Here is a 26,364-nt window from a genome sequence, read left to right on the forward strand (position 1 = left end):
TTCCTGAGCTCTGGCCTCTGAGCCAAGTTCGAGTGGCACTAAGTGGATAGACAGGCACCCTGAGCTATTCACTGTGTTAATAGTAAAAGGTGTTTCCGAACCTGCGGCTATCAGCACACTTGCAAATGCATCATTGTTTGCCTTTGTTGATTGCATTTTTTTAGTTGCATGAACATATTTGTGGCTGAACAGATTTGAGAGAGTTGCTGCATCCACCCTTGATGCTACTTTCACTGGGTTTACTGGGTAGTGAGCAGCTGAAACTTCCTCCCTTCTGAAAACCAGCAGTACTTTCTTTCCCAATAGTTAATTTGACATAGGTGAGTGTGTTAAATTGGAGCTTTCGGGTCTGTGCAGCTCAGCTTGCTACTTGGGGCGTCACTGAGGAGACTGTTCTGAGTTAGCAGTAGAGCTGTTTTATCGGGCGTTCCGATGAACCAACTGTTCCATCATCTCAGTTGGGCTTCGAAAGTTTAAATGGTGCTTGAAATTGATTGGTATATCTGTTGGCTGGGATACTGACTGTGACGCATCTTTCATTCGTTGGCAGCTGGAGGAGGAAGAGGTGGACGAGGATCCGTTTGATATGAAAGTTACAGTTACTGAACCAGAGAAAGTGGGTAAGTCAATGATCCTGATTTATGCCCAAGATTAGTTTGGATTCGGGGAAAGTGAATTGATGTGGTCAGTGTCCAGCATAAATATTTGATATCGTATGTCGTTAATGTTGGTTAATTCACTCTCTCTGCTGCTTTCTCTAATTCTAATGGTATCTAAATGGCAGCAGCCAGTGGTGAATGTTTGTCTTGTTTTTTCACCAGTCCTAGTTCTGAAGATTGGCCTCGCTACGAGCAATCTTTATCCATTGATTTCTATTCTCCACTGCCCTCACTGCGTGTCCGAGAGGCCAGTCCTCGTTTTGATATTATCCGTCCACGCATGTGCCAATTTATCTCCCTTTCCTTCCTGCAGCACGATCGTCTCGTCAGATCCTGACGGCATTGACGTTGGCACTCCTGTAGATTGAGGGCTCCACCTGTCTTCATTTGGAAAATTTAGGGTGGCAGTTTAATGGATCACTGACTATACAGGGATAGGATGCTGACTTGCTGTGGGGTGAACATCTCTACTCCATTCCCAATCAAGAGATGTGACTGGAGGGGCAGCATGGTGGCGCAGTGGTTAGCACTGCTGCCTCACTGCACTGAGGTCCCAGGTTTGATCCTGGCTATGGGTCACTGTCCGTGTGGAGTTTGCACGTTCTCCCCGTGTTTGCATGGGTTTCGCCCCCACAACTCAAAGATGTGCAGGGTAGGGCAGCACGGTAGCACAAGTGTGGCTTCACAGCGCCAGGGTCCCAGGTTCGATTCCCCGCTAGGTCACTGTCTGTGCGGAGTCTGCGCGTTCTCCCCGTGTCTGTGTGGGTTTCCTCCGGGTGCTCCGGTTTCCTCCCACAGTCCAAAGACGTCCAGGTTAAGTGGATTGAACATGATAAATTGCCCTTGTGACCAAAAAAAAAAGGTGATTGGGTAAAGGGGATAGGGTGGAAGTGAGGGCTTAAGTGGGTCGGTGCAGACTCAATGGGCCGAATGGCCTCTTTCTGCACTGTGTTCTGTGTGGATTGGCGACGATAAATTGCCCCTTAATGGAAAAAAATGAGTTAGGTACTCTAAATGTATTTTTAAAAAAGACATGTGACTGTGAGGAGACTCTGAGCAGGGGTCAGGCTCTTCCCAAGATTTAGAACATGGGGGGAAAAAAATCTCTCTCCCGCTTAGCACAGTATAAACACAGCATACGAGGAAGCTGGCTGCACTTGAGATCGTGATTCAATATTTGCCTTTCATTTAGTCTTTCCTGGATCAGTAACTGTCTGCCTGGAAACTTGTCACTCGGTGCTTGTTGGACAAAGCTTCTTCAGAAGTTTAAAATGTCCTCTTAGAGGCTGCTTGAGTTGAAAGATGGAGCCTCTTGCTTAGGCGAGGGCATGAACTATTTTTGATGCTGTGGAGAGCAGTGATGACACATCAGTGGATGTGTCAAAAAAAAAACAATCATGCTGGCCCCTAATTTGAGAATGATCTGAGGAAGTGATTGGATGACTAGTGGTTGAGAACAGTTCCTGTATTTCAGTGCAGAGCCCAACATCTGAGTTTTTAGTCTTGTTGGCAATTAATACGGTTGCTCAATGCTGACCGCCTTTTGTTGTAGGTTACAGTTTGTATATCAAACTGAAAGTATCAAATATTTGTAGCAAATGAACTCTGACCAAGTGAGGGGAAGGATTTATTTAACAATTTAATTGAAATGAGTACTATGGGGCCATTTAACCTACCATCCCCGGTCTGTGTACTTGCTATGATTCTGAAACTAGTAGCCTTGTACCCTGATTAACCAAAATCTATCCAGTCCTTTTTTTTTTAAAAGAGTAAACACCCACTGCCAGGGGTTATTGTTCACCATTTCTAATGCTAATCCTTTCATTGATTCTATCACCCTTTTGTATTTTAAAGCAGTGTTTTTCAAACCTTCTTTTCCCGGGACCCACTTTTACCAACCGGCCGACTTTAGTGACCCCTGCCGGCCGACCTTTACATCACACCGTTTTCAATTACCTTTAATGCGGCAGGTGTGCCTGCTTGGTCCTCACAATCGCACTTGCCTTGCCATTCAATATTACGTTTCTATGAAGGGCTTCAGCTGCTGATTTAAGTTCTCGTATCCTTTAAAGAGGTTTGTCCTCCAATTCAAATGCCTTTGAAGTATTGAGGGTTTTAAACTTTCATTTGCTAGTAATTCCTTGCACATAACACACATGAGCTTTGCATCCTGATTTGCGTTGGCACAGCTAATCATCTTTACACTGCTTTGTTCCTGAATTCAGTTTTCTTCTTTGCTTAAAACGATACACCTTCAGTTCTCCACAGCCCTGTTGCTTGCTTGCTCGCAGCTAGAAAATGGAGGAATCTCTCCTCCATGATTTCACGCCAAAAACACGGACGTACAGGGCTCATGACGTCCGTGTGTGGGCCAGGCATGTGACCTGCTCTCTGCCGCCGCTTCTGGCCAGATGACTGGATCGTTCTATTTATAAGCTGGTTGCGGCCGTTGGGCACTTCTCCCGTGATCAGGAATGCTGTGACCTTGCGTCCTGCAGTCTCAAAACCCTGTTTTAAATTATGGTGTCAATGTTCTTTTGACCCCTCTAACTTTGGACTATTTCTTTGTCGTCAGTGTGCGTCTTTTTCAGAGACATGACCAGTTTTGAACTGGTGCTGATCTTGGGGCCAGCTGTTGTATTGGTCAGATGGCGCTGTTTGACTTAACTGATGGTATTCTCCATCACCCTAATGCCTCTTCAACCGTTGGTCTCTGTTAGCTGAATCAGGTAAAAGGAAAGCAAACTGTGGGTTTGTCATTAACCTCACCTTTTCCAATGTGAAATTCCTGTCTGGAGTTTTGGCTCTTGGATCAAGAGTGTTAGGGTTAGGGTTGCTGGATCAACAAGTCTGGAATTTGATATAGCTGTTGAAGGATTAAACTAGCAGTGATCGGGGAAAGAATCAACATGGATGTGCATATTAGAAAGAGACAAATTCACTGCTGCCTCACGGCGCCGAGGACCCGGGCTCGATCCCGGCTCCGGGTCACTGTCCGTGTGGAGATTGCACATTCTCCCCATGTCTGCGTGGGTTTTGCCCCCACAACCCAAAGATGTGCCGGGTAGGTGGATTGGCCGTGCTAAATTGCCCCTTAATTGGAAAAATTAAATTTAAAAACAAAAAGACACAAATTATTCCCAATTTTGGTGATTCGGTCCTCCAAGCTAAATCTGCAGGTTATGCATACATTAATTAGTTGTATTCTTTTCAAGAGGTCAACTATCTCAATGTGGAAAACAGGCATTATCCCTGTGATCTGTGGCTGAGTTGCAGCTTGTTGATCTGGCAATCCATCAGGATGCAGAACCGATGGTTGGTGTTTCCACAGTTCTGGTGAAATTGCCTCCGTCAACACATTTTTGGCTCTGTTTAGCTGGTTGCAGCTGTTCATTCCGAATCTCAGTGAGTTGGTATTCAGCCTGCTGGGCACTGTAGAGCTGCCCTGCTGCCATTATTATATATTTATGGTTTGATATTTCGGGATAATGCAGCAGCAATGGTATCGGGAGTAATTGTATCTTTAATTTCACTAGGTGATGGGATGGCTGCATACATGGCTTACAAAGTCTCCACTTTGGTATGTATCAGTAGTGATTGGATAACTTTTGTGGTAGACTTGTGCATGACTCATGGTGAATCATGTAGCTATTCTGGTCCATCTAAGTAAAGGTTCTCTATTCATTTATTTAGGATACAAGGCTTGATGCATACCTTTATATGCAAGTAGTCTCAACAATGAGAGAATGCATGACTATCTGACGTTTTAGTGATTTGTTTTTGAAATGAAAATGAAAATTGCTTATTGTCACAAGTAGGCTTCAATGAAGTTACTGTGAAAAGCCCCTAGTCGCCACATTCCGGCGCCTGTTCGGGGAGGCTGTTACGGGAATTGAACCGTGCTGCTGGCCTGCCTTGGTCTGCTTTCAAAGCCAGTGATTTAGCCCTGTGCTAAACAGCCTAGGTGAGGAAGTGGGATTTCACATCTTTTTACAATGCTGGATCTTGGGGCAGAGGTTAGTACTGGCATGTGTACACAGTTGCAGAGGTTATTATTGTTTTGTGTTTTACTTTGCAGACCAGCTTATCCATGTTCAAGAGGAAGGACTTCAGTGTAAGGCGAAGATTTAGTGATTTTCTTGGATTGTACGACAGACTCTCGGAAAAGCACTCACAGAACGGCTTCATAGTCCCTCCACCGCCTGAGAAGAGCTTAATAGGTATGACCATAATTAAAGATTTAATGGCCATTCCGTTTCATTTTCATTCATCCCTCTGTCGAGTGTAGGGTACTGGGCTCCGAAGTTACTGAAATGGGTTTCCTGTGGCTCTTTCAGAATCACAGTTTAGAAAGGAGGGATTGAAGAAGAAGAATTTTTATTTGAAGGTGTAGTTTATGCTGTTTGAAACCTCCTCGGTATTTTACGTACAAGAGTGCAAGGCACCCGAAGTTTTCTCCAAACACCTGGTTGTTTTCCAGCATGCACCCACTGCTACCTAACATTCCGAAATATGTTTTTCGAGATATGATGCGGAGTCATATTAATGTTTTGGATCTCACTTTACTTCCCACTTCGCTTGTGAGTGAAGAGTTGCTCTCCCCACAGAGTGCTATAGAAATGTTGCTCTATCTGAGTCTTCCAGAGAGGGGAGAGAATTGCAGGGTGGTTTGTAAAGCTGCTTCTAATCGGACATGATATTTTCCTAAATGTCTTATCTGTATTCTGTCAATAACTTTGAGCAGCAAGAATTAGGAATAGGCTCATGTTATTTGTGAAATCCAGTTCTTTTGAAATGGACACCTTCTAACTCTTTCAAATTGCAATGTTATCATTGGTAATATCCAAATTTAATGGTGTCTGGGAATCTCTTTATTAAAGCCCCTTCCCCTGACTAACACAAACCACAACGGCATCAATGTAGCCTGCCAACAAATTAATTTCTCCACCATCACTCTGGTTTTCCCCAATACAAATTTCTAATCATGGATTCTCTTTGGGTCAGGTATGACCAAAGTGAAAGTTGGGAAGGAAGATTCCTCCTCTGCTGAGTTCCTTGAGCGCAGGCGAGCTGCATTAGAAAGGTGAGTACTGAAAGGAATTGGTGGAAGTCAAAGAAGGTGCAGTATAGCTTCATCGACCTGCATTTATATATCAAGATTTTTAATATAGAAAAGTTTTTGATTGATAGGAAAGTCAAGTGTCATGGAGAATAAGCAGGGAAGTCGAGTTAAGCCCCACTGTCGGATCGATCATGGTCTTATTGAATGGCAGAGCAGGCTCGAAGGGCTGAATGGCCTACTCTTTCTTATGATCCGGGGAAAACATTGACATTTTCCTTGGTGCAATCAGTGGCCGAGATTGGGGTTTGAGATGGTTGCTGCAGGGATGGAAGTTTGATGCCACCTGATTCTGCTGCTGGATTTAACTGCAAATGGCCGGGAGCATTCTGCTGGACACTGGTCCCCAGAAATCTCGGCTAAAGAACTGGACTGAAATAGCTTTGTGTAGAGACATAGAAAAAGGGAGCAGGAAGAAGCCATTTGGCCGTTTGAGACTGCACCATTCGTTATGATCAAGGCTAATCCTCTATCTCGACTCCGTATCCCTTGACACCTTTTAGAGTTTAGAAATCTATCGATTTTCTTCTTAAAGATATTCAGCGACTTGACCCCCCACAGTCTCTTGTGCTATAGAATTCCACAGGTTCACTACCCTCTTCAGTGAAGAAGTTCCTCTTTATCTCAGTCCTAAATGGCCTGCGCTGTATCCCGGAACTGTGACCTCTTTCTGGACCCTCCAGTCAGAGGAAACAACATCGCTGCATCCAGTCTGTCCGGCCCTGTCTCAATTTTAATATGTCTCGGTGCAATTCCCCCTCATTCTTCTAAATTCCAGTGAATACGGGTCCAGTTGAGCCAATCGCTCCTCCTACGACAATCCTGCCACCCCAGGAATCTGTCTGGTGAACATTCACTGCACTCTCGCTATGGCATGTATATCCTTTCTTGGATAAGGAGACCAAAACTGCACCCACTACTGCAAAGGCACGTTCCAGCTGCAGTGAGATATCCTTGCTCCTTTACTCCAGATCTCTTGCAATGGAGGCTAACTTACCGATTGCCTTTCTTTTAAAAAAAATAAAATAAATTTAGAGTACCCAATTCATTTTTTCCAATTAAGGGGAAATTTTAGCGTGTTCAATCCACCTACCATGTACATCTTTGTGGGGGTGAAACCCACGCAAACACAGGGAGAATGTGCAAACTCCACACGGACAGTGACCCAGAGCCGGGATCGAACCAGGGACCTCGGCGCCGTGAGACTGCAGTGCTAACCGCTGTGCCATCGTGCTGCCCTCCGTTTGCCTTTCTAACATTTCCCAATCTATCACCATTTAAATGGTGCCATTCTGTTTCTCTGTCAGAAGTGGATAACTTCAATATTTATCCACGTTGTACTGTATCTACCATGTATTTGCCCACTCACTCAACTTGTCTCAATCACCTTGAAGCCTCACCACTCACATTCCCCATTTCCATCAAGTTTGGAGTCATCAGCAAACTTGGAAATATTACATTTGGTTCCCTCATCCAATTCATTGACATACAAATTGCAAAATACTGGGGCCCAAGCATTGATCCCTGTGGGACACCACCAGCCACCGCCTGCCGCTTTGGAAAAAGACCCATTTGTTCCTACTCTGTTTCGTGTCTGCTAACCAATTCTTAATCCACCCAATATATTACCCCCCAATCCCATGAGCAGTAATTTTGCACGCTAACCTCTTATGTGAGACTTTATCAAAAGCTTTCTGAAAATCCACATACATCATATCCACTGGTTCACCCTTATCTATTCTGCTAGTTGCATCCTCAAAAAAACTCTACTAGGGTTTATCAAACATGATTTCCATTTCATGTTAACTTTGTCTAATCCGATTGATATTTTCCAAGTGTCCTGTTAGTACATCATTTATAACATAGATTGTAGTGACTTCCCAACTAAAAACAAAAATCGTTTATGGGATTTGGGTGTCGCTGGCTAGGCCAGGATTTATTGCTTTTCTTTAGTTGCCCTGGAGAAGTTGCCTTCTTGAACCACTGCAGTCCCTCATGCTATTTGGGAGGGAGTTCAGGATTTTCACCAGCGACAGTGAAGGAACGGTGATATCTTTCCAAGTCAGGGTGGTGAGTGACTTGCAGGGGAACCTCCAGGTGGTGGGGTTCCCAGGTATCTGCTGCTCTTATCCGTCAAGATGGTAGTGGTCGTCAGTTCGGAAATTGCAGCCTAAGGAGCCTTGCAGTGCATCTGGTAGATGGTGCACAGAGCTGCCACTGTCGGTGGTTGAGGGATTGAATATTTGCGGAAGGGGTAGCGATCAAGTGGGCTGATTTGTACTGGATGGTGTTGAGTGTCTTGTGTTGGAGCTGTACTCATCCAGGCAAGTGGAGAGTATTTCCCTGATTTTGTGCCTTGTAGATGGTGGACAGGCTTTGGGGGGGGTCAGGAGGTGAGTTACTCCCTGTAGCCTTTGACCTGCCCTGGTAGCCACCGTATTAATGTGGCTGGGTCCAGTTCAGTTTCTGATCAATGGTAACCCCCAGGATGTGGATTGTGGGGGATTCAGTGATGGTAATGCCATTGACTGTCGAGGGGCGGTGGTTAGATCCTCTCTTGTAGGAGATGGTCATTGCCGGGCACTTGTGTGGTGCGAATGTAACTTGCCACTTGTAAGCCCCAAGTCTGGATATTGTCCAGGTCTTGCTGCATTCGGACATGGATTGCTTCAGTGTATGAGGAGTCGTGAATGGCTGAACATTGTGCAGTCATCAGCAAACTTCCCCACTTCTGACCTTAACAGAATCATAGAATCCCTACAGTGTAGAGGAAGGCCATTCGGCCCATCAAGTCTGCTCCAATCCTCTTAAAGAGCTCCGCCCTATCCCCACAATCCCATCCAGAGGCAATTTATCATGGCCAGTCCACTTAACCTGCACATCTTTGGACTGGGAGGCTCGAGACTTCCAGCGGTGGCCATGAGGTTTCATTCCAAAGCTGCGCGAATGGGGTCCGAGGCCTCTTCCATTGATTTACGGAGGTCCTCCGATGCAATTCACCGCTGTTTTTCCAAATTCCTTCGCCACGGTGCTAGAGGAGAAGGCTGTGAGTTGGGAGCTGGAGACGATACACAACACGGTGGAAGAGCTTCACCAGCCGATACACGCCATGGAAGGGGTGAAAGGCCTGTTTTGAGAGGCGTTTGACAGCAGAAGAGATGAATGAGCAAAAGAATCATGGACATGAGCTTATTAAATACCTGGGGAAGAGCATGCAGTGGAGTTGCAGCCGAACGAGCAGGATGCAGAAATCATTCAAGTGGCGCCCACACGCCACCGAGTGAGACCATTGCCAACCTCTGCCAGGACATTAACCATGCAGTGGATGGACAGCAGATTCTGGAGAAGGGAAGTTCTGTGCTAAAGGGTCTCTTCCAGGGAGAGATGGGCCCCACATTGTTTCTCAAAGATAAACTTGGAATCTCACCGCCTGAACCAGTTGAAAAATCAGAGACCATGGAAACTGCAGAAACAGCAACCACAGAATTGAGTGTATCGCGTTGCTGGCACAACACCCAGCCTAGCGACTGAAGAGGTCAACGCTGTGCCTGAAGGGGGAAGTCTTGGAACAAGCAGCAGAAGGGGTTGGACTTGTGGGGAAAGTGGGTGTGAGCTATCTTCTGTGGAGAAGAAGCCAGCAGAGGAAGAGGTTGAATTCATTGAGATTTCTCACACACGAGCGCACACATGGTGAACTAGCCCAGTACAACAAAACGTGGGTTTCGCCCCCACAACCCACAGATGTGCAGGCTAGGTGAATTGGCCACACTAAATTGCCCCTTAATTGGGAAAAAAAATAATTGGGTACTCTAAATTTATAAATTTATATTTAAGAAAAAGTTTTGGAATGTACTCCTTTTCAGCTTCAGCCCTCTGTCTGTGCTGCGTCCAATCTTGTCGCAGTTATTTAATTGGCTCTGGTTGATTGCTGTGCCAGCTCTAAAAGATTTTCCTTCTTCTTCATGGGCCATTTTTTTTGGATACTTCCAGTAATTGTGTTGATGACACAACTTTAGATGTTGTACATCTGTTCCCAGATATCCAATAGTGAAGGCCAAGAAGGAAGAGCAGAGGGTCTGTTGAAAATAGCATTACTTATACAACTACCTTGGGAACAAAGTAATGTTTCTGCCTGTGGATGTATGTACACAAAGCTGGTTTAATGTCTCCAATTTGCCAAAGCCAATTTTTGCCGCCATGTTCAGCTGCTTTTTGAGCTTGTAATCTTTTTCATACACATTCAGCTCACTTCTTAATCATTTTGGTAAAATCATACACTGAATTGAGTAAGTCTGCAGCTCCTGGTCTCATTAATCTCGCTGGTCTCTCCAGTTTTCCAATGCTACCTCAGTAAGTGCCAACAGTCTTTTTAAAAAGACTTCAACTTAATGTAGTTGTTGAAGTGAGTCCAGTCTGTGCTACAACGTAGTCTGTCATGGCCAAGTAGAACTTGCCTTTTGTAGTCTGTCGTATGAGGAACGTTTGAGGACTCTGGGTCTGTACTCGTTGGCGTTTAGAAGGATGGGGATCTTATTGAAACTTGCAAGATACTGCGATGCCGGATAGAGTGGACGTGGAGAGGATGTTTCCACTTGTAGGAAAAACTGGAACCAGAGGACACCATCTCAGACTAAAGGGACGATCCTTTAAAACCGAGATGAGGAGGAATTTTTTCAGCCAGAGGGTGGTGAATCTGTGGAAGTCTTTGCTGCAGAAGGCTGTGGAGGCCAAATCACTGAGTGTCTTTAAGACAGAGATAGATAGGTTCTTGATTAATAAGGGGATCAGGGGTTGTGGAGAAGGCAGGAGAATGGGAATGAGAAAATATCAGCCAAGATTGAATGGCGGAGCAGACTCGATGGGCTGAGTGGCCTAATTCTGCTCCTATGTCTTATGGTAGTGTGCCTTACGCAGCTGGAAGTGAACTTTATGATGCTGCGAGTGAGTTGGTGTTATTCCGTGAAAGATTAGTCGTCATAAACTGCCTCCTTTATCTTCACACTCAGCCGTTCCGTCTGACAGAGCAGGTTTCTTTACAAATGTTTTTTCCAATTCTGGGTAGCACGGTGGTTAGCAATGTTGCCTCACGGCGCGATGGACCCGGGTTCAATCCCGGCTCTGGGTCACTGTCCGTGTGGAGTTCGCACATTCTCCCCGTGTCTGCGTGGGTTTCACCCCCGCAACCCAAAGATGTGCAGGGTAGGTGGATTGGCCACGCTAAATTGCCCCTTAATTGGAAAAAAAGAATTGGGTGCTCTAAATTTATTTTAAAAACATTTTCCAATTAAGGGGCATTATTTTTCTGTGCCTGGCTAGGGCTCTTGAAGTATGCATCAGCATGATGCACAGTACAGCAAGCAATCAGGAATGTAAATGGTGTTAGCATTTGTCACAAAGGGATTGGAGTATAAGCGCGTTAGTGAGGCCATTGGGTGCAGGTTTGATCTCCACACCTAAAGAAGGACATACTTTCCTTAGAGGGAGTGCAATGAAGGTTCACTAGGCTGGTTCCTGCAATGTGGCGATTGTCCTTTGAGGAGAGATTGACCAGAATATTCCCTGGAGTTTAGAAGAATGAAAGGCAATCTCGTTGAAACCTCGTTGAAACATGTAAAATTCTTCAGGAGCTGGACGGGGTAAATTACTGAGTAATGTTTCCCTTAGCGGGGAATCTACAACAACGGGAGTCTCAATAATAAGGAGTCAGCCATTTCGGGCTGAGATGAGCAGTTTCTCTTTGTTTAAACATTTTTGAACTTTTGGGATTTTCTACCACAGAGGGCTTTCGATGATTGGTGTGATTTTGGGGCACTTCGGGGGACAGTGCAGAAAGGTGGAGTTGAGGGAGACAAATCAGCCATGATCTTGGGCAAGGGCCAAATGGCTTGCTCCTGCTCCGAATTCCGATGTATCCCAGAAGGTCTAGTGTTCCAGACCACTTCTGCATATTGTGCACTAGGTGGCACCTAATCCACAATTTAGTCGGGAATGAGAAGCTTTGCGTTAGCTGCTTCCTGGCTCGTGTTGTTGAGTTTGAGGTTGACATTTAAAATTCGGGTGCGTTTCTGTATTAAAAAAAAAAAAAAGAATATTGCAGACTGTCCATTATGCTCTTAACACCAGTGTTCATAAAAGCGAGGCTATATGTGTGAAATTAATTAGAAGGGTCTTGTGTAAAACCTGGAATGTGTAATCAAGTGTGTACAGATGTCTGGTCATATTTTAGTCAGTTTCTCAATCTGAAAAGGATTAACTGCAGAGGGAACACTCAACTCTCTGGTTATTATTGCAGATATCTACAGAGAATCATCAAGCACCCCACACTTCTACAGGATCCTGATGTGAGAGAATTCTTGGAAAAAGATGAGGTAGTAAAGTCCTGAATCATGGGGAGAGAGGGTTTGCTACCTGTTGCTCGTACCCGAACCACCCCCGAATTATGGTGTCCAATGTTTTGTGTAATTTCTGACACTTTATTCACCTGTTCGTACCAATTCACAGTTCTTTTTTTAAATTACTCATCGCCATCTTTTCACTTGCCAAGGAATCCCTACAGTGCAGAAGGAGGCCATTCGGCCCATCGAGTCTGCACCGACCCTCTGAAAGGCGGCTGTACCTAAGTCCCTGCCCCGACCCTATCCCCATAACCCAGTAACCCCACCTAACTTTGTTGGACACGAAGGGGCAATTTATCATGGCCAGTCCGCCTAATCTGCACATCTTTGGACTGTGGGGGAGGAGCACCCGAAGGAAACCCACGCGCACACAGGGAGGAAGTGCAAACTCCACACAGGCAGTCACCCAAGGTCAGAATTGAACTTGGGTCCCTGGCGGTGTGAGCAGCAGTGCTAACCACTGCGCCGCTGTGCCACCTACAGATACTGACCAACCATCTATACCTTTTCCAGCACTAGTTTTCTTTGCTAGTCAGTGAAGAGCAGGGATATTAAACCTCCTTCTCCTTTACTCTCTCCATCCCTCTTCACCACCGTTCTTGTCTAGCCTATTGTGTATGTCCTTTCCTGTGTCTGCATACAACGATGATGTATAATGGTGATTGCCCAGCTTTTACAGAGATGTTTCAAATTGAATTTCCTGATATCCCCTAATCCATCAAGCCTGTTGGTAAGCAATCAAATAGCAGAGGTGAACCAACTGGGTCAAAACTGATGCAGTCTTGCATGATCTTTTGTAAACATGTCTGGTCACCATTAAATGTTTTTCTGTACCCTTGGGTAGGCACCCCTGTCCCATTAAACCCTACATGTTCTTTAGCCGTCACAACTGGATCAGGTGCTTGGGCAGTTGAGCAATTGGACACGAGCTGGTAATTGGTCCGTACTGTGTGGACCTAGCTCACATCAGTAGCAGTCCCACTATCTGTTAACACGCCCGATGTTCTCAATGGCCATTTTGGTGACTGTGGTGGCATTGTATTTTTTAAACATGCGCTAGGATAAAAGTTGACCTAACATTGCTCATGTGGGCCAACAGTTAACTAGCTGGTGTGCCCGTGGGTGGAAAAAGATTAAAGTGTTTTTTGGTGAGCGTTGTTGAGTATAACTGACATTTCAATCTGATTTTTAGTTGCCACGAGCAGTAAACACTCAGGCTCTGAGTGGTGCCAGTCTCCTTCGGATGGTGAACAAGGCTGCCGATGCAGTCAGCAAGATGACCATTAAGATGAACGAGTCAGATATAGTAAGTGTTTCATGGCTACGGTGGAATGAGCACCAGGCTTCACTTGCTGTTTAATGTTGCGTGTATGTGTGTGAGTGAGCAATATAATTCCAGTCTGTAATGAGTTGAAGCATGACTTGGGTTCAAAGCAGAATGTTAAATAATGCCCAGATGAAACACGGCAGATAATAGTTACCCATAAGTACAGATGACGATCAGAAAATCCGACTTCCTACCTTTGGTGTTGTACTGAGTTGGCCAGTTCCAAGTAATAGTAACAAGTGGAGGGACAGAGACCGAGACACAGGAACCGGCTGTATTGACGGCTGAATCTTTGGGTCCTGATCTCCACGCATAACCTGATTCTTAATGTGAAGAGTGGTGGAGAGATCCTCCTGTCACCAGCCGCTCTCTGGGCTCCAGGTCCGGTCCACGATCTGCTAGTTTCTGACGTGCATAAGAACAAGCATCAGGAGGAGGCCATTCAGCCCCTCAAGCCTACTGTGCCTCCTGATAGTAACCTCAAATCTGCATCCTGCCAACCCCGGATAACCTTTTGCACCCATTGCTTATCAATAATCTATCTGGCTCTGCCTTAAAAACATTCAAAGACTCTGCTTCCACTGCCTTTTCGGGACGAGAGTTCCAAAGACATTCAGAGCAATTTTGCCCCATTTCAAATGGACGATCCATTATTTTTCAACAGTGACCCCTCGTTCTTGATTCTCCCACAAGAGCAAACATTCTCTCCACATCCACCCTGTCCACACCACTCAGGATCTTGTATGTTTCAATCAAGTCGCCTCTTACTCGCTAAGCTCCAGTGGGTACCAGCCTAACCTGTCCAACCTTTCCTCAGAAGTCAACCCACCTATTTGTGATATTAGGCTGGTAAACCTCTGAACTGCTTTCAGTGCATCTCCATCTTTGATGCATTGTCGGAGGAAATTAGTGTGTGTTGCTTCTGTTTTTCTGAATCTTTACTATTTGATTCTAAAAGCTAAAAAAATGATCGGTTAACGTGATACACAAGGGAGTTGCTGTTATCTATCACCGAATCATCACAGTGCAAAAGGAGGCCATTCAGTCCATTGTTTCTGTACTGGCTCTCCAAATGAGCATCATGACTTTGTGCCATTCTTCTGCCTTTTCCCCGTACCACTGCACACTGCTTCTATTCAAGTAATTATCGAATGCCCTCAAGTGCCTCAATTAAACTTTCCTCAGGGCAGCACGGTGGCGCAGTGTTTAGCACTGGGACTACGGCGCTGAGGACCCGGGTTCGAATCCTGGTCTGGGTCACTGTACTGTCCGTGTGGAGTTTGCACATTCTCCCCGTGTCTGCGTGGGCCTCACCCCCTCAACCCAATGATGTGCAGGGTAGGTGGATTGGCCACGCTCAATTGCCCCTTAATTGGAAAAAAAATAATTGGGTGGTGAAATTTTAATTCAATAAAAATCTAGAATTAAAAGTCTAAAAGGTGACCATGTGTCAATTGTGGTTTTAAAAACATCCATCTGGTTCACTAGTGTCCTTTCGGGAAGGAAATCTAGGACAGCACAGTGGGTTAGCCCTGCTGCCTCACGGCGCCAAGGTCGCAGGTTCGATCCCGGCTCTGGGTCACTGTCCGGGACATTCTCCCCGTGTCTGCGTGGGTTTCGCCCCCACAACCCAAAGATGTGCAGGGCAGGTGGATTGGCCACGCTAAATTGCCCCTTAATTGGAAAAAATGACTTGGGTACTCTAAAAATTATTTTCACATTTTTTTTAAAAAGGGAAGGAAATCTGCTGTCCTTGCCTGGTCTACATGTGACTCTAGATCCACAGCAATATGGTTAACTCTTAAATGCCCTCTGGGACAGGGAGTAAATGCTGGCCCAGCCAGCGACACCACATTCCATGAACAAATTTTAAAAGAAGTTTCTCCCTCTCTACCCTCTCTAGACTCTGATTAGGTGCTTGTATAATTTCCTAGCTTGTCAATGACCTGTTGAGAAGCCGCTACGTGAGGGATGAGGGCTCAGTCGGCTCTCTTTCACTCCTTATGCCTCCTTCCCATTGAAATACGTGATTATTGTCTGTTGTGTCTCCAGTGGTTTGAAGAGAAGTTTCAGGAGATCGAGAATGAAGACCAGCAGTTACGCAAACTCCACGCTGTTGTTGAAACACTAGTCAATCACAGAAAAGGTGAGAGCAGAAAGTTTGAACAAGGGGTCGTAAACTTGCCTCTGAACCAAAGAATCCCAGAATCTTGCAAACTAATCCTAGTTCTAAACTATTGAATTCGCACTTTCCTGAATGAACATGTCAAAGAACTGTGTGGGTCAGAATAACAAAACCTCGTCTGTAGAAGCAGCAAGACCTGTGGTTTTGTAAGGGCAGCAGTAGATAAATTTAGCTAGGCTGAGAAGTTTGTGCCTTACATGCTAAGTACTGTATTGTGTTGCTGGATTAGAGGGTGTGGGGCTAATTACACATTCCTGCCTCATTGCTGGGTGTGGACAGTGGTTGCTGTTTTGCATGTTTGTTTAAGATTACCTGCAGTCGTTGGGACTGTTGGTTAATTGCCATTAGGAAGTTAATCAGAAACTCCAGATGTACCTGACTCCAACATATCATCAGCTCAGTGATCACTTTCAGTTGCAGCATTTGCAAATGTGCAGGATGTGATTGTCCCTGAACACTGAAACCTAAAGGAGAACTGGAAGAACGTGCTTATCAGGACCCAGATTTAGCCTCACAACAACAGTGATGCCCCCACCAGTTCAATATGACCAAGTGCAACTTGTTTATCAGCCTAAATTCAGTATATTATAACGTCTGGAGTTTTGAATGTAAAACGTACCATGAGAATCATGTTGAAACTGTTTCTTCTTTAGCCTGGCGAATCTAAGTAGTGAACAGTGTTATTTAAGCAATAAATAGACTTGTTCCATTTTTATAATTGACCTACTCGTATTGGCACACAGCTGATTACAGAGTGCTAAACTGTGGAAAAAGTACTCGAGTTCAGTAGGAAACTGTATGACACTTTATGACTCTGTCCCGGCTCAATTCTGGCCTCGGGTGACTGTGCGGAGTCTGCAAGTTCTCCCCATATCTGTGTGGGGTTCCTCCGGGTGTTCTGGTTTCCTGGATTGACCAGGCTAAATTGCCCCTTAGTGTCCAAAAGGTTAGGTGGGGTTACTGGGATAAGGTGGAGGCTTGAGTAAAATGCTCTTTCCAAGGGTCGGTGCAGACAGGACTGGCCGAATGGCCTCCTTCTGCGCTATAGATTCTATGATTCAGCTGTGACAACGTTAACTCTGTTTCTGTCACAGAAGCTGCCAGACTGGCAGAGTTTTTTTCCCAGCGTTTTCAATTTTTATTTCTGAAGCATTGGCAGTATTTTGCTTTCATTCCTTTGCTGTACTTGTCCTGGGACTGTTGATAGGACAGTGTTTTTATTCTCTCCGCCACCTTCATTCTAGCCCACCACTCCCCACCTGTGCAGTTCTGGAATCCACATTATAGGAGGGATGTGATCGCACTGGAAAGGGAGCAGAGGAGATTTACCAGGATGTTGCCTGGGCTGGAGAGTTTTAGCTGTAAAGAGAGATTGGATAGACTTGGATTGTTTTCCTTGGAGCAGAGGAGACTGAGGGGGGACATGATTGAGATGTATAAAATTATGAGGGGCATAGAGTAGACAGGAAGAAACTTTCCCCCTTGCTGGAGGGATCAATGACCAGGGGGCAGAGATTTAAGGTAAGGGGCAGGAGGTTTAGAGGGGATGGGAGGAAAAACCTTTTCACCCAGAGTGGTGGGAGTCTGGGACTCGCTGCCTGAAGGGGGGGTGGAGGCAGAGACCCTCAGAACATTTCAGAAGTATTTAGATGTGCGCTTGCGATCCCAGGGCAGACACGGCTGTGGGCCCAGTGCTGGGAAATGGGATTAGAATAGTTAGGTGGTTTTTGACCAGCGCAGATATGATGACCTGTCCGTTCCTTAAACCACAGGAGTAGAACTGTCTTGCTCGGTTACCTCTGGGCACAGCACACCAATCTGTGCCCAATGTAGGACATCAATACCATACAAAATGCTGTGACTCCATCACTCAGTCAATGACTTGTGTAGAGACAGAATGGGGAGAGATGTTACTGTACAATCTCACACCACAGTAATCAAGTGGCTGGTAGTTCCTCATAGTTTGTTACTGCTATGCTTCCGTTACTGTTTGTGCCAGACTATGCAACAAGCAGCTCTATATATTTATTTTTAAAATGCTGGATGTGAGCTTTCTAAAACAGAAAGTTCCTATCACATTCTTCATCTGAGACTAAAGGAAATAACCTTTTTGGTGGAACGTGAGAGAGTAAGGAACTTGGAGGTTTTGAGACTGGATTGTTGTCGACTTGTCGCTTTGTAGATGAGTGAGGTAGTAATAAAGTGAACTTTAATACTGGAGTTCAGAGATTGGGGGGTGGGCGCAGATGTTAAGTCCCTATTGGATGAACATTTAAAGAACCCCCCGCAGACACGCGCCCAGGCACGCGCGTGCCCAGACACACACAGACAGACACATGCACAACCCCCCATTCTGCGCTGTCACTGAAGGCTGTGAACTGACCTGTGCTCAGACTGTATTCTGTTTCGATTGTCAGAGCTAGCGATGAACACGGCTATTTTTGCGAAAAGCGCTGCCATGCTTGGGAGCTCGGAGGACCACACTGCTTTGTCCCGCGCACTGTCACAGCTGGCCGAGGTCGAGGAGAAGATCGAGCAGCTTTACCATGATCAAGCCAACAACGACTTCTTCCTGTTTGCCGAGTTGCTGAGTGACTATATCCGCCTGATTTCTGCCGTGAGGGTATGAGCGCTGCTAATGGAGCCACTTTACTACTTAGCGAGCCAAGTCTCTGGTGCATTTTCCGGAAGCCGGGTTATTCGCAGTGGTTTCCATGTTGGGATGTGTTGTTTGTACAAACTGCTTCACCAGTTGAGAAATTAATCGCCTACTTGATTTTCTTTCCTCACTATTTTGGGAGATGGAAGAACCTCTGATTAGAGAGCACCTGAGGAAATTACCAAGCCATCTGCTGGAGGAGTATATTTGCCCTTGATGTGGGCATCGCAGGCGGGGCCAGCATTTGTTGCCCATCCCTAATTGCCCTTTAACCGAGTGTCTCACTCGGCCATTTTAGTAGGGGGCAGTTAAGAGTCAACCAGATCGCTGTGGGTCTGAACTCGCATGTAGGCCAGACTGGGTAAGAACGGCAGATTTCCTCCCCTGAAGGACATCAGTGAACCAGATGGGTTTTCCCGACAATCACCAATGGTTTCATGGTCATCGTTAGGCTTCTAATTCCAGGTTTTTATTGAATTCAAACTTCACTATCTGCCCTGGTGGGATTCGAACCCGGATCCCAGAGCATTACCCTGGGTCTCTGGATTACTAGTCCAGTGGCAATACCGCTACACCTACCACTTTACTTTGGTGGGAGGGGTGTGGGGACAGAGCAGTAAAGTGCATGGGTCAGTGCCTCCTTTTCTCTCTCACTCACCCCATTATCCCTCTCTTGAAAGAATAGATGGTTCCACAATTGGAAACTGCCCTTTAGTAATTTGCTCAAAGGAATATTCTTCATCTGTTTGCACAGGGAGGATTGAAAAGCTGTTTAAGAATGGGGGGTAATTGTAACTGGCCCCTGAATCTGTCTCTATTCAACATCACTGCTGAGTGACCAGAATGAGGAGCCCTGGCCCCTCTGAAGTAAACCTGTCACAGACCAGTGATTGATTCTGGGACCTCCCGCTTTGCTCCGTCCAGTTGTGCACTTGCTTTGTTAATTGTAGCATTTTGAATCATTTTGTGTGGTTTTAATCTGGATGCTGAATGCTGTGGCCTGGCTGTCCTGCTGCAGGGGGTGTTTGACCAGCGGATGAAATCATGGCAGCGTTGGCAAGATGCTCAGACCGCACTACAGAAAAAGCGAGAGAATGAAGCTCGACTCATATGGGCCAATAAACCCGACAAGCTGCAACAAGCCAAAGATGAAATAGCAGAGGTATGGCTCGTACAGAATCATTCACTTGAGGAAGGAGCAGTGCTCCGAAAGCTAGGGATTCAAAACAAACCTGTTGGACTTTAACCTGGTGTTCCTCTTAATGATGAGACTTCTTAATGTGTCCATTTTAAAAAGTTCTTGTCCTCATTTCAAATCTGTTGCCTCGTTCCATCTCCGTTAGTTCCTCCGGCCGTCAGAACTCTACGCTTCCCCAATTCTAGTCCCTTGAGCATCACTTCACCATCAGCAGCCGTGTCGCAGCCGCCTGGGCCCCAAGTCCTGGAATTCCCTCCTTTAATTCCTCTACCTTGCTTTGCTCCTTTTAAAATGTTCTTTAATACCTACACCGGACTAAGATTTTGATCAGCCAGCTTAATACTGCCTTAGGTAGACTAGTATCAAATTGATTTTGCTGCTGTGAGATGCCTCCTGAGCATTTGCTCTGGTAAATGCCGCTGTATAAAATGCATGTCCTCTAAGACAGATGCGTTCAGGCTATTCAAGTACTGGGTGTAGACCCAATCCTGCCCTTGATAGCATGTCCTCTTAGGACGACACTGGATAGTTATCGCTGGGCAGAAATCTGGCTTTTCTTCTCCACCTGGGATAACCAGGTGCGAAGACCCACCACCGCTAAATCCTTGCAAAGATCAAACCATCTGTATAGCTCCTGGATTTGGTGAATAGATTCTAACATTGTGGGAAATCTGAGGAAAAGCCTAGTTGCTCACTCTTGCTTTACCGAATACAGGAAAAGCTCTTTTGTTAGTTGCTGACTCCCGATCAATATCTGCCTTCTAACTGAGACTACTGCCTTTGGGGAGAGCCAGTGGGTGTTTGGAGTGGTGCTGACTCGGTCCTGTCTGTTTTCAGTGGGAGCCCAAAGTTCTACAATACGAGAGAGAGTTTGAACGGATTTCGATCACCATTCGGAAGGAGGTTGCTCGGTTTGAGGTAAGCAATGTTGAGGGTTTTCATACATACCCCATGTCAGCTGGGAACACCGGGGCTGTTATCTTGGTTAGACCTCGCTACATATTTTAATTCTCCTGCCTTTGTACACTTACAGAAAGAGCAAATCAAGGACTTCAAAAGTCGGATTATTGTGTATTTGGAAACTCTTCAAAATTCTCAGCAACAGGTGAGCGAACTTGGTCCGGGGCAGAATTATGAAATGAAATGAAATAAATCACTTATTGTCACAAGTAGGCTTCAAATGAAGTTACTGTGAAAAGCCCCTAGTTGCCACATTCTGGCACCTGTTCGGGGAGGCCGGTACGGGAATTATATATCATTCCTTAAAGCAGCTTGTATCCTGTTCTGGGTGCTGCTAAATAGGAGAGACTGGATTGTGATTACTACAGAGGGTAGAATAGAGGGGGTAGTAGACCCACCACTCTATACTCGTTAGTGTTTAGAAGGACAAGAGGGGATCTTATTGAAACTTGCAGGATACTGTGAGGCCTGGATAGAGTGGATGTGGAGAGGATGTTTCCACTTGTAGGAAAAACTAGAAGCAGAGGACACAGCCTCAGACTAAAGGGACGATCCTTTAAAACTGAGAGGAGGAGGAATTTCTTCAGCCAGAGGGTGGTGAATCTGTGGAACTCTTTGCCGCAGAAGGCTGTGGAGGCCAAATCACTGAGTGTCTTTAAGACAGAGATAGATAGGTTCTTGATCAATAAGGGCATCCGGGGTTATGGAGAGGAGAAAATATCAGCCATAATTGAACGGCGGAGCAGACCCGATGGGCCGAGTGGCCTAATTCTTCTCCTACACCTTGTGTCTCAGTAAGGGGTGATGAGAGATTGGGGGAGTGGGAAGGAGAGGAGGCCAGTTGGTAATGTTTCATAGCGATGGTGGGGAGTGCAAGGAGTGGTGGTGGTAAGGCTGGCAGGGCAAGAGTTAAAATGACATTGAGTTGCGCATGACTTGGAGCACAGTTTATTCAATGCATTAGTTGTTAAAAGAATAGGATTAGTAAACAAATAAATGTCTGACATAATTTACCAGATCTGGAAATAAAATAGGAGTTGAAGATGTGATTGTGTAGTGATCCAAGGGATAACACTGGAGATGAGCTGATTGGTTGATACTGATCATAGCGATGGGTAATCAGTAAAAGTCGACAGAGAATTATTTATTTTACCCAGATGTTATCCGAGTTGAATACCTGCCCCGCTCTCCTCCACTCATCCCCTTCCATGTAACTAATCGAATACCTGCTCCCCTCCACTCTCCATTCCAGTAACCTTCTGGTGTGTTGGTTCAAACAATCACTGTCCAGGAAAGAACTGGTCCATCGATACTGAGCTTCTTGAAGAGTCTAGAGCTCCGCGCTCAGTCCCAGGATAAAGGGTCAGCCGTTTAGTACCACGCTGAAACTTGCTGTTCTGGTTGTGAACCTTTGGGACTCTGGCACCCGGGGCTGAGAATATTCAAAAAGAAGATTGATAATTCTCTGGACTCTATCCATTTCTCTGGATTTGTTTATCGAGCAGCAAAGTGCAGCTGAAGCAGAAGATCAGCCATGATCATACTGAATGGCAGAGCTATTCCCGTTTTCCGAGGATATTAATTTTGCTCTGAGTTGCGTCAGTCACTTTGTGATGTGATTCAGACTGGCAGCCAAGGAGAGAAGCAACTGAAGCATTTAATTTGGCATGTTTATCATGTTGCAAGTTAAATAGCAGAAACTGCTGATCCCTAGCAGGTTGTGAGCAGAGTTGGGGGGATTCTAAAGGCGGGACTGAAGACCAATACACTTGAAGTCATGTTGCACATACGTGGTACGTTAAAGGGCCAACCTGTCTGTGTTGGGTTCCTCGGGTTGCTGCACACTGGAGGGTAAACACTGAAAGCTGGTTCAGGAAGCGACATCGATGTACTGCTGGGATTTTAGTTTGCAAATTCACCGCTAACCAACATTTTCTTTTTGGCAGCTAATCAAATACTGGGAAGCCTTCCTTCCAGAAGCGAAAGCCATTGTGTAGTGGGACTGAAGAGTTGAGTGGCCACACGCTGCCTTTTATACCGTACCTCCAGCCTATAAATGAATCTGCAGTATCGCCTACAAAAGGGGACATTCTTCGATGGTTGCAGTTCTTTCTTGCTCTTCCTATGATAAATCTTGAAGTATAATCTTTAGTTTCCATATATTTTCTTATGAATTTATCAGTGGGGAAGCCACGTTTAGTGATGGGAGGTGAGATTTTTGCCAGTTTATAGATGTGGGTTTGGGAGGGGGTGAGTGGGAGGGGGTGTTACCGCAGCATCCGCCCCTCTCTCCTGATGACAAACTCCTGCTCTCCTCTGACAGAACTGCTATTTTCACATGTGACTTTATTTTAAAAAAAAAACACTAGCAAAAAAAAACCTGTCTTTCCTTCGACCTGATTTATACAGGTCTGCGCGAGGACCAAAGACATTTTTGGGGACCGGAATGATGAGAGCGCCGTAATCAGGACAAAACGCTCCACCTAACTGTGCAATGTCACATCGGATCCTTTCACAATTTCAGTTGGACCCTCAAAGCAAAAATAGTGGTTGGCCTAGGAATCCCAAGCTGCTGGTTGCCAAACCATGATAAATTGCCAGTTCACGATGAGGGGTTAACGTTTAACATGCATGCCCTGCTTCCTGAAACTAGGTCCACGTTATTTGCATTTATTTCTGTGCTAGTTTTTGTAAAACGTGATTAGAATTGCGGTGACGGGGCTGCTGTATTGGGAAATAGGGGAGGTGAGCAGAAATCAGTTGGTAGGATCGGTTCTCATCAGATACGTGTGATTGTAGAAGGAGTATGGTGAACATGGACTGTGGTGTGGATGGATAAAGAATCCCTCCCACTTCTGGAGAACTCTCCATGAGCTGCTCTGTCTGTTTAAGAGAACTCGGTGACGTGGTTTTCTCTGGCTGTGGTGAAGTGACTACCCAGGTGTTGTTTATCCAGGTTGACTTTCCGTCCAATGCTCCATTTAAACCTTTCCCTCGTGCAATGGCTGGAGACCAGACTTTATAAATGCCGTGCTGGGACGGGTAGCTTAATCCAACCAAAATATTTCATCTGTTCTGACCTAATACTAGCACTACCTCTACATCTGTGAACAAAAGAGTGGTGGTAGCTTCACTTAATCCTGTTGAGTACTGTTTCATGAATTGAATGTGGGGTCTGAACACTCATCCATTCAGCAATTTGGCGGGTGGAAAATAGAGGGTTGAGATTGGACTTCCATTTTGCTCTTACCAATGGGATTGATTTATTGCAGAGGCACGGGGCAATATTATAATAAACACTAGTGTATTTGACGCCAATCCCATCGTGATGCCACAACAAAGCTTCTGCCACTCTCTTTTCTTTCCCCCCCCTCCCCTCCTTCACCATCCCCATTTTGCACCATTATCATCCCCCTCCATTGTTACTGAGCCCCCATAAAAGCCGCCCGGTAATGTGTTTGTCTGACTGTTCAAACTGTGACCTAATGATGCCAAGAGACTGTCTGCTTTCCGGACCAACAGCCAAAGCTAATTGGAATTGCCTGTTCTGTTTACATTCCTTTTGCGTGTTCATGGCCTGCCCTTATAGGGTTAAGCTTGTTTAGTATTCTGAATAAAAGGTACTTGTGTCCTTGTGCACGCAGTCAGTAATCTTTACTCATTATGCACTAAATCCTTTTTGTCCAATGTACTTTCAGAGGAACTGGGATTGTCTCTTTTCACCGTGTTTGAGAACAAATAGAGAGAAAAAAATTCTGGTTCCTTGTCTGCTTTTGTGACCTCCACTTTCAAAATAAATTTCATAATGATTTACCAGATCTCTTCTGGTTCTTCTTCTGTTGTTGATGTCAAAGTAGTGAATCTGTATAGCAGCCGATGTACACACAGATTCCAGGCTGCTCCCTATTACTATTCAATGTAACATGACCGAGGAGAACATCCCCAATCATGGCCACTGCAGAACCTGCTGACATTTGGAATCCAACAGTTTGTCTTTTCAGCCCTGGACCAGCGAGAGGAAATTGGTCAGGGTTTTTGCATCCAATATTAGGTACTGGTGTGTAGGCTGCCCATGAAGAATGAGTGTGTGCTGCTGAATGTGCTTCACGGTCAGTGGAGGAGTTAGAACTTCTGGCGAGACTTATTTTGACCTGCCGGGTTTAATAATAATCTTTGTTATTGTTAGTAGGCTTGCATTAATACTGCAATGAAGCTACTGTGAAAAGCCCCTAGTCGCCACACTCCGGCGCCTGTTCGGGGAGACAGGGAGAATTCAGAATGTCCAATTCACCTAACAAGCACATCTTTTGGGACTTGTGGGAGGAAACCGGAGCACCCGGAGGAAGCCCACGCAGACACGGGAAGAACATGCAGACTCTGCACAGACAGTGACCCTGTCGGTAACATGACCGGGAATCGAAACTGGGACCCTGGTGCTGTGAAGCAACAGTGCTAACCACAGCTACCGTGCCGCCCTTTGAAAGAGTTAATGTTAATTCTGTAGAGTGATAACTTATTCACTCTTTATCATAGAATTTACCGTACAGAAGGAGGCCATTCGGCCCATTGAGTCTGCACCACCCCATCTGCACCACCCCTTGGAAAGAGCACCCTACTTCCATCTCCTCCATATCCCCGTGACCCCCATCCTTTTTGGACACTAAGGGCCAATTTAGCATAGCCAATCCACCTAACCTGCACATCTTTGGACTGGGAGGAATGCGGAGCACCAAAATTCACAGCTCCTTCCAAACTGGTAACCTCCACCTAGGAGGGTGAGGACAGCAGGGCATATGGGAACATTGCCCTTCTTGGGCATATGTTGGCAACGACGTATGAAAATCCAGGTTTGCCTATCTAATAATAATAGCTTATTAATTTGTCACAAGTAGGCTTCAATTAAGTTACTGTGAAAAGCCTCTAGTCGCCACATTCCGGCGCCTGTTCGGGGAGGCCGGTATGGGGCATCTAACGGTGCTGTGTGATTGCACCTTTTTAGAATATGGACTGCAGCAGTTCAAGAAGCGGGCTCATCACCTAAAGGGCAACTGACATTGGCAATGCCCCAGGAATGAATAAAGATATATTTAGGCACGGTTTGGTTTATGGGAAGTTTCCTGGCAGCTGAGGGTGAAAATGGAAGGGATTGTTTTTCTCCAGGATGGATAAAGCCTTGCAGGAGAGTAAATTTTGATCATTTTACATCACCGCACCTTCCACTGCCGACCATTTTTTTTTTTTTTTGCAAAACGAATTGAACTTGAACATAATTTCAAAATTAATTTGGGAAGCTGTTTCATGTACAGTGACTGGATGTTCTTGTTGAAGCTTGCCAACTTGCCTTGTCCAGAGCTGCAAACTCTGGGCAATATAAATTGGCTATCAAAAACATGTTCCAACAGATCCGTTCGGTTTTCCAATGAGCTTTTGTTTCTCCAGAAGTTTGTTTGTTTGTTGTTCTGGCTTCAAGGATTGCTCGTCTGAAAAGCCTTTTTGGTTGAATTTTGCCTGCAGTGTTTTTCATCTCTCTCTCCCACACAAAAAGCATTTACTGCAGCCAAGGTTGCAGGATGCAGCTGCTGACTCTTATTGGGACACGGTGTCCCTGTTCCCACAAAGGAAATATATTCAAGAGCCCTTTGAATTGGACACCTTCAACTTTTCAGGCACCCAAGGCACCATTGATGCCTCCAGTAATATCTGTGGATTGAGATGCTCGATTTACCGTCATTGAATCGGATTCACGCTTGGTTAATGCTTTCCCAATTTTATAAAAGTTTTTTGAAAGGTGCAACAGCGGCTGAGTGATGATTGGTCTTTTGTTGCCGTGTGCTAGCTGGGATTAATCTTTATCCTTGAGAA

At 45.5% G+C, this 26,364-nt stretch overlaps 1 protein-coding gene across 1 annotated transcript in view; it reads left to right on the forward strand.

Annotated features, from left to right (window-relative positions):
* Positions 1-24,320, forward strand: part of LOC140404313 (sorting nexin-1-like) — a 44,903-nt gene extending 20,583 nt beyond the window's left edge. The window contains exons 4-15 of the mRNA XM_072492678.1: positions 551-620; positions 4,196-4,239; positions 4,738-4,879; positions 5,664-5,742; positions 12,071-12,146; positions 13,366-13,479; positions 15,553-15,646; positions 18,103-18,308; positions 19,363-19,506; positions 20,380-20,460; positions 20,576-20,647; positions 22,449-24,320. Coding sequence (XP_072348779.1) covers positions 551-620; positions 4,196-4,239; positions 4,738-4,879; positions 5,664-5,742; positions 12,071-12,146; positions 13,366-13,479; positions 15,553-15,646; positions 18,103-18,308; positions 19,363-19,506; positions 20,380-20,460; positions 20,576-20,647; positions 22,449-22,499 — 1,173 coding nt within the window. The 3' untranslated portion in view covers positions 22,500-24,320. The remainder of the gene's footprint in view (positions 1-550; positions 621-4,195; positions 4,240-4,737; positions 4,880-5,663; positions 5,743-12,070; positions 12,147-13,365; positions 13,480-15,552; positions 15,647-18,102; positions 18,309-19,362; positions 19,507-20,379; positions 20,461-20,575; positions 20,648-22,448) is intronic.
* Positions 24,321-26,364: the final 2,044 nt, after the last annotated feature.

Source organism: Scyliorhinus torazame, chromosome 30 (genome assembly GCF_047496885.1).
Source record: "Scyliorhinus torazame isolate Kashiwa2021f chromosome 30, sScyTor2.1, whole genome shotgun sequence".
NCBI classification, from domain to species: Eukaryota; Metazoa; Chordata; class Chondrichthyes; order Carcharhiniformes; family Scyliorhinidae; genus Scyliorhinus; species Scyliorhinus torazame.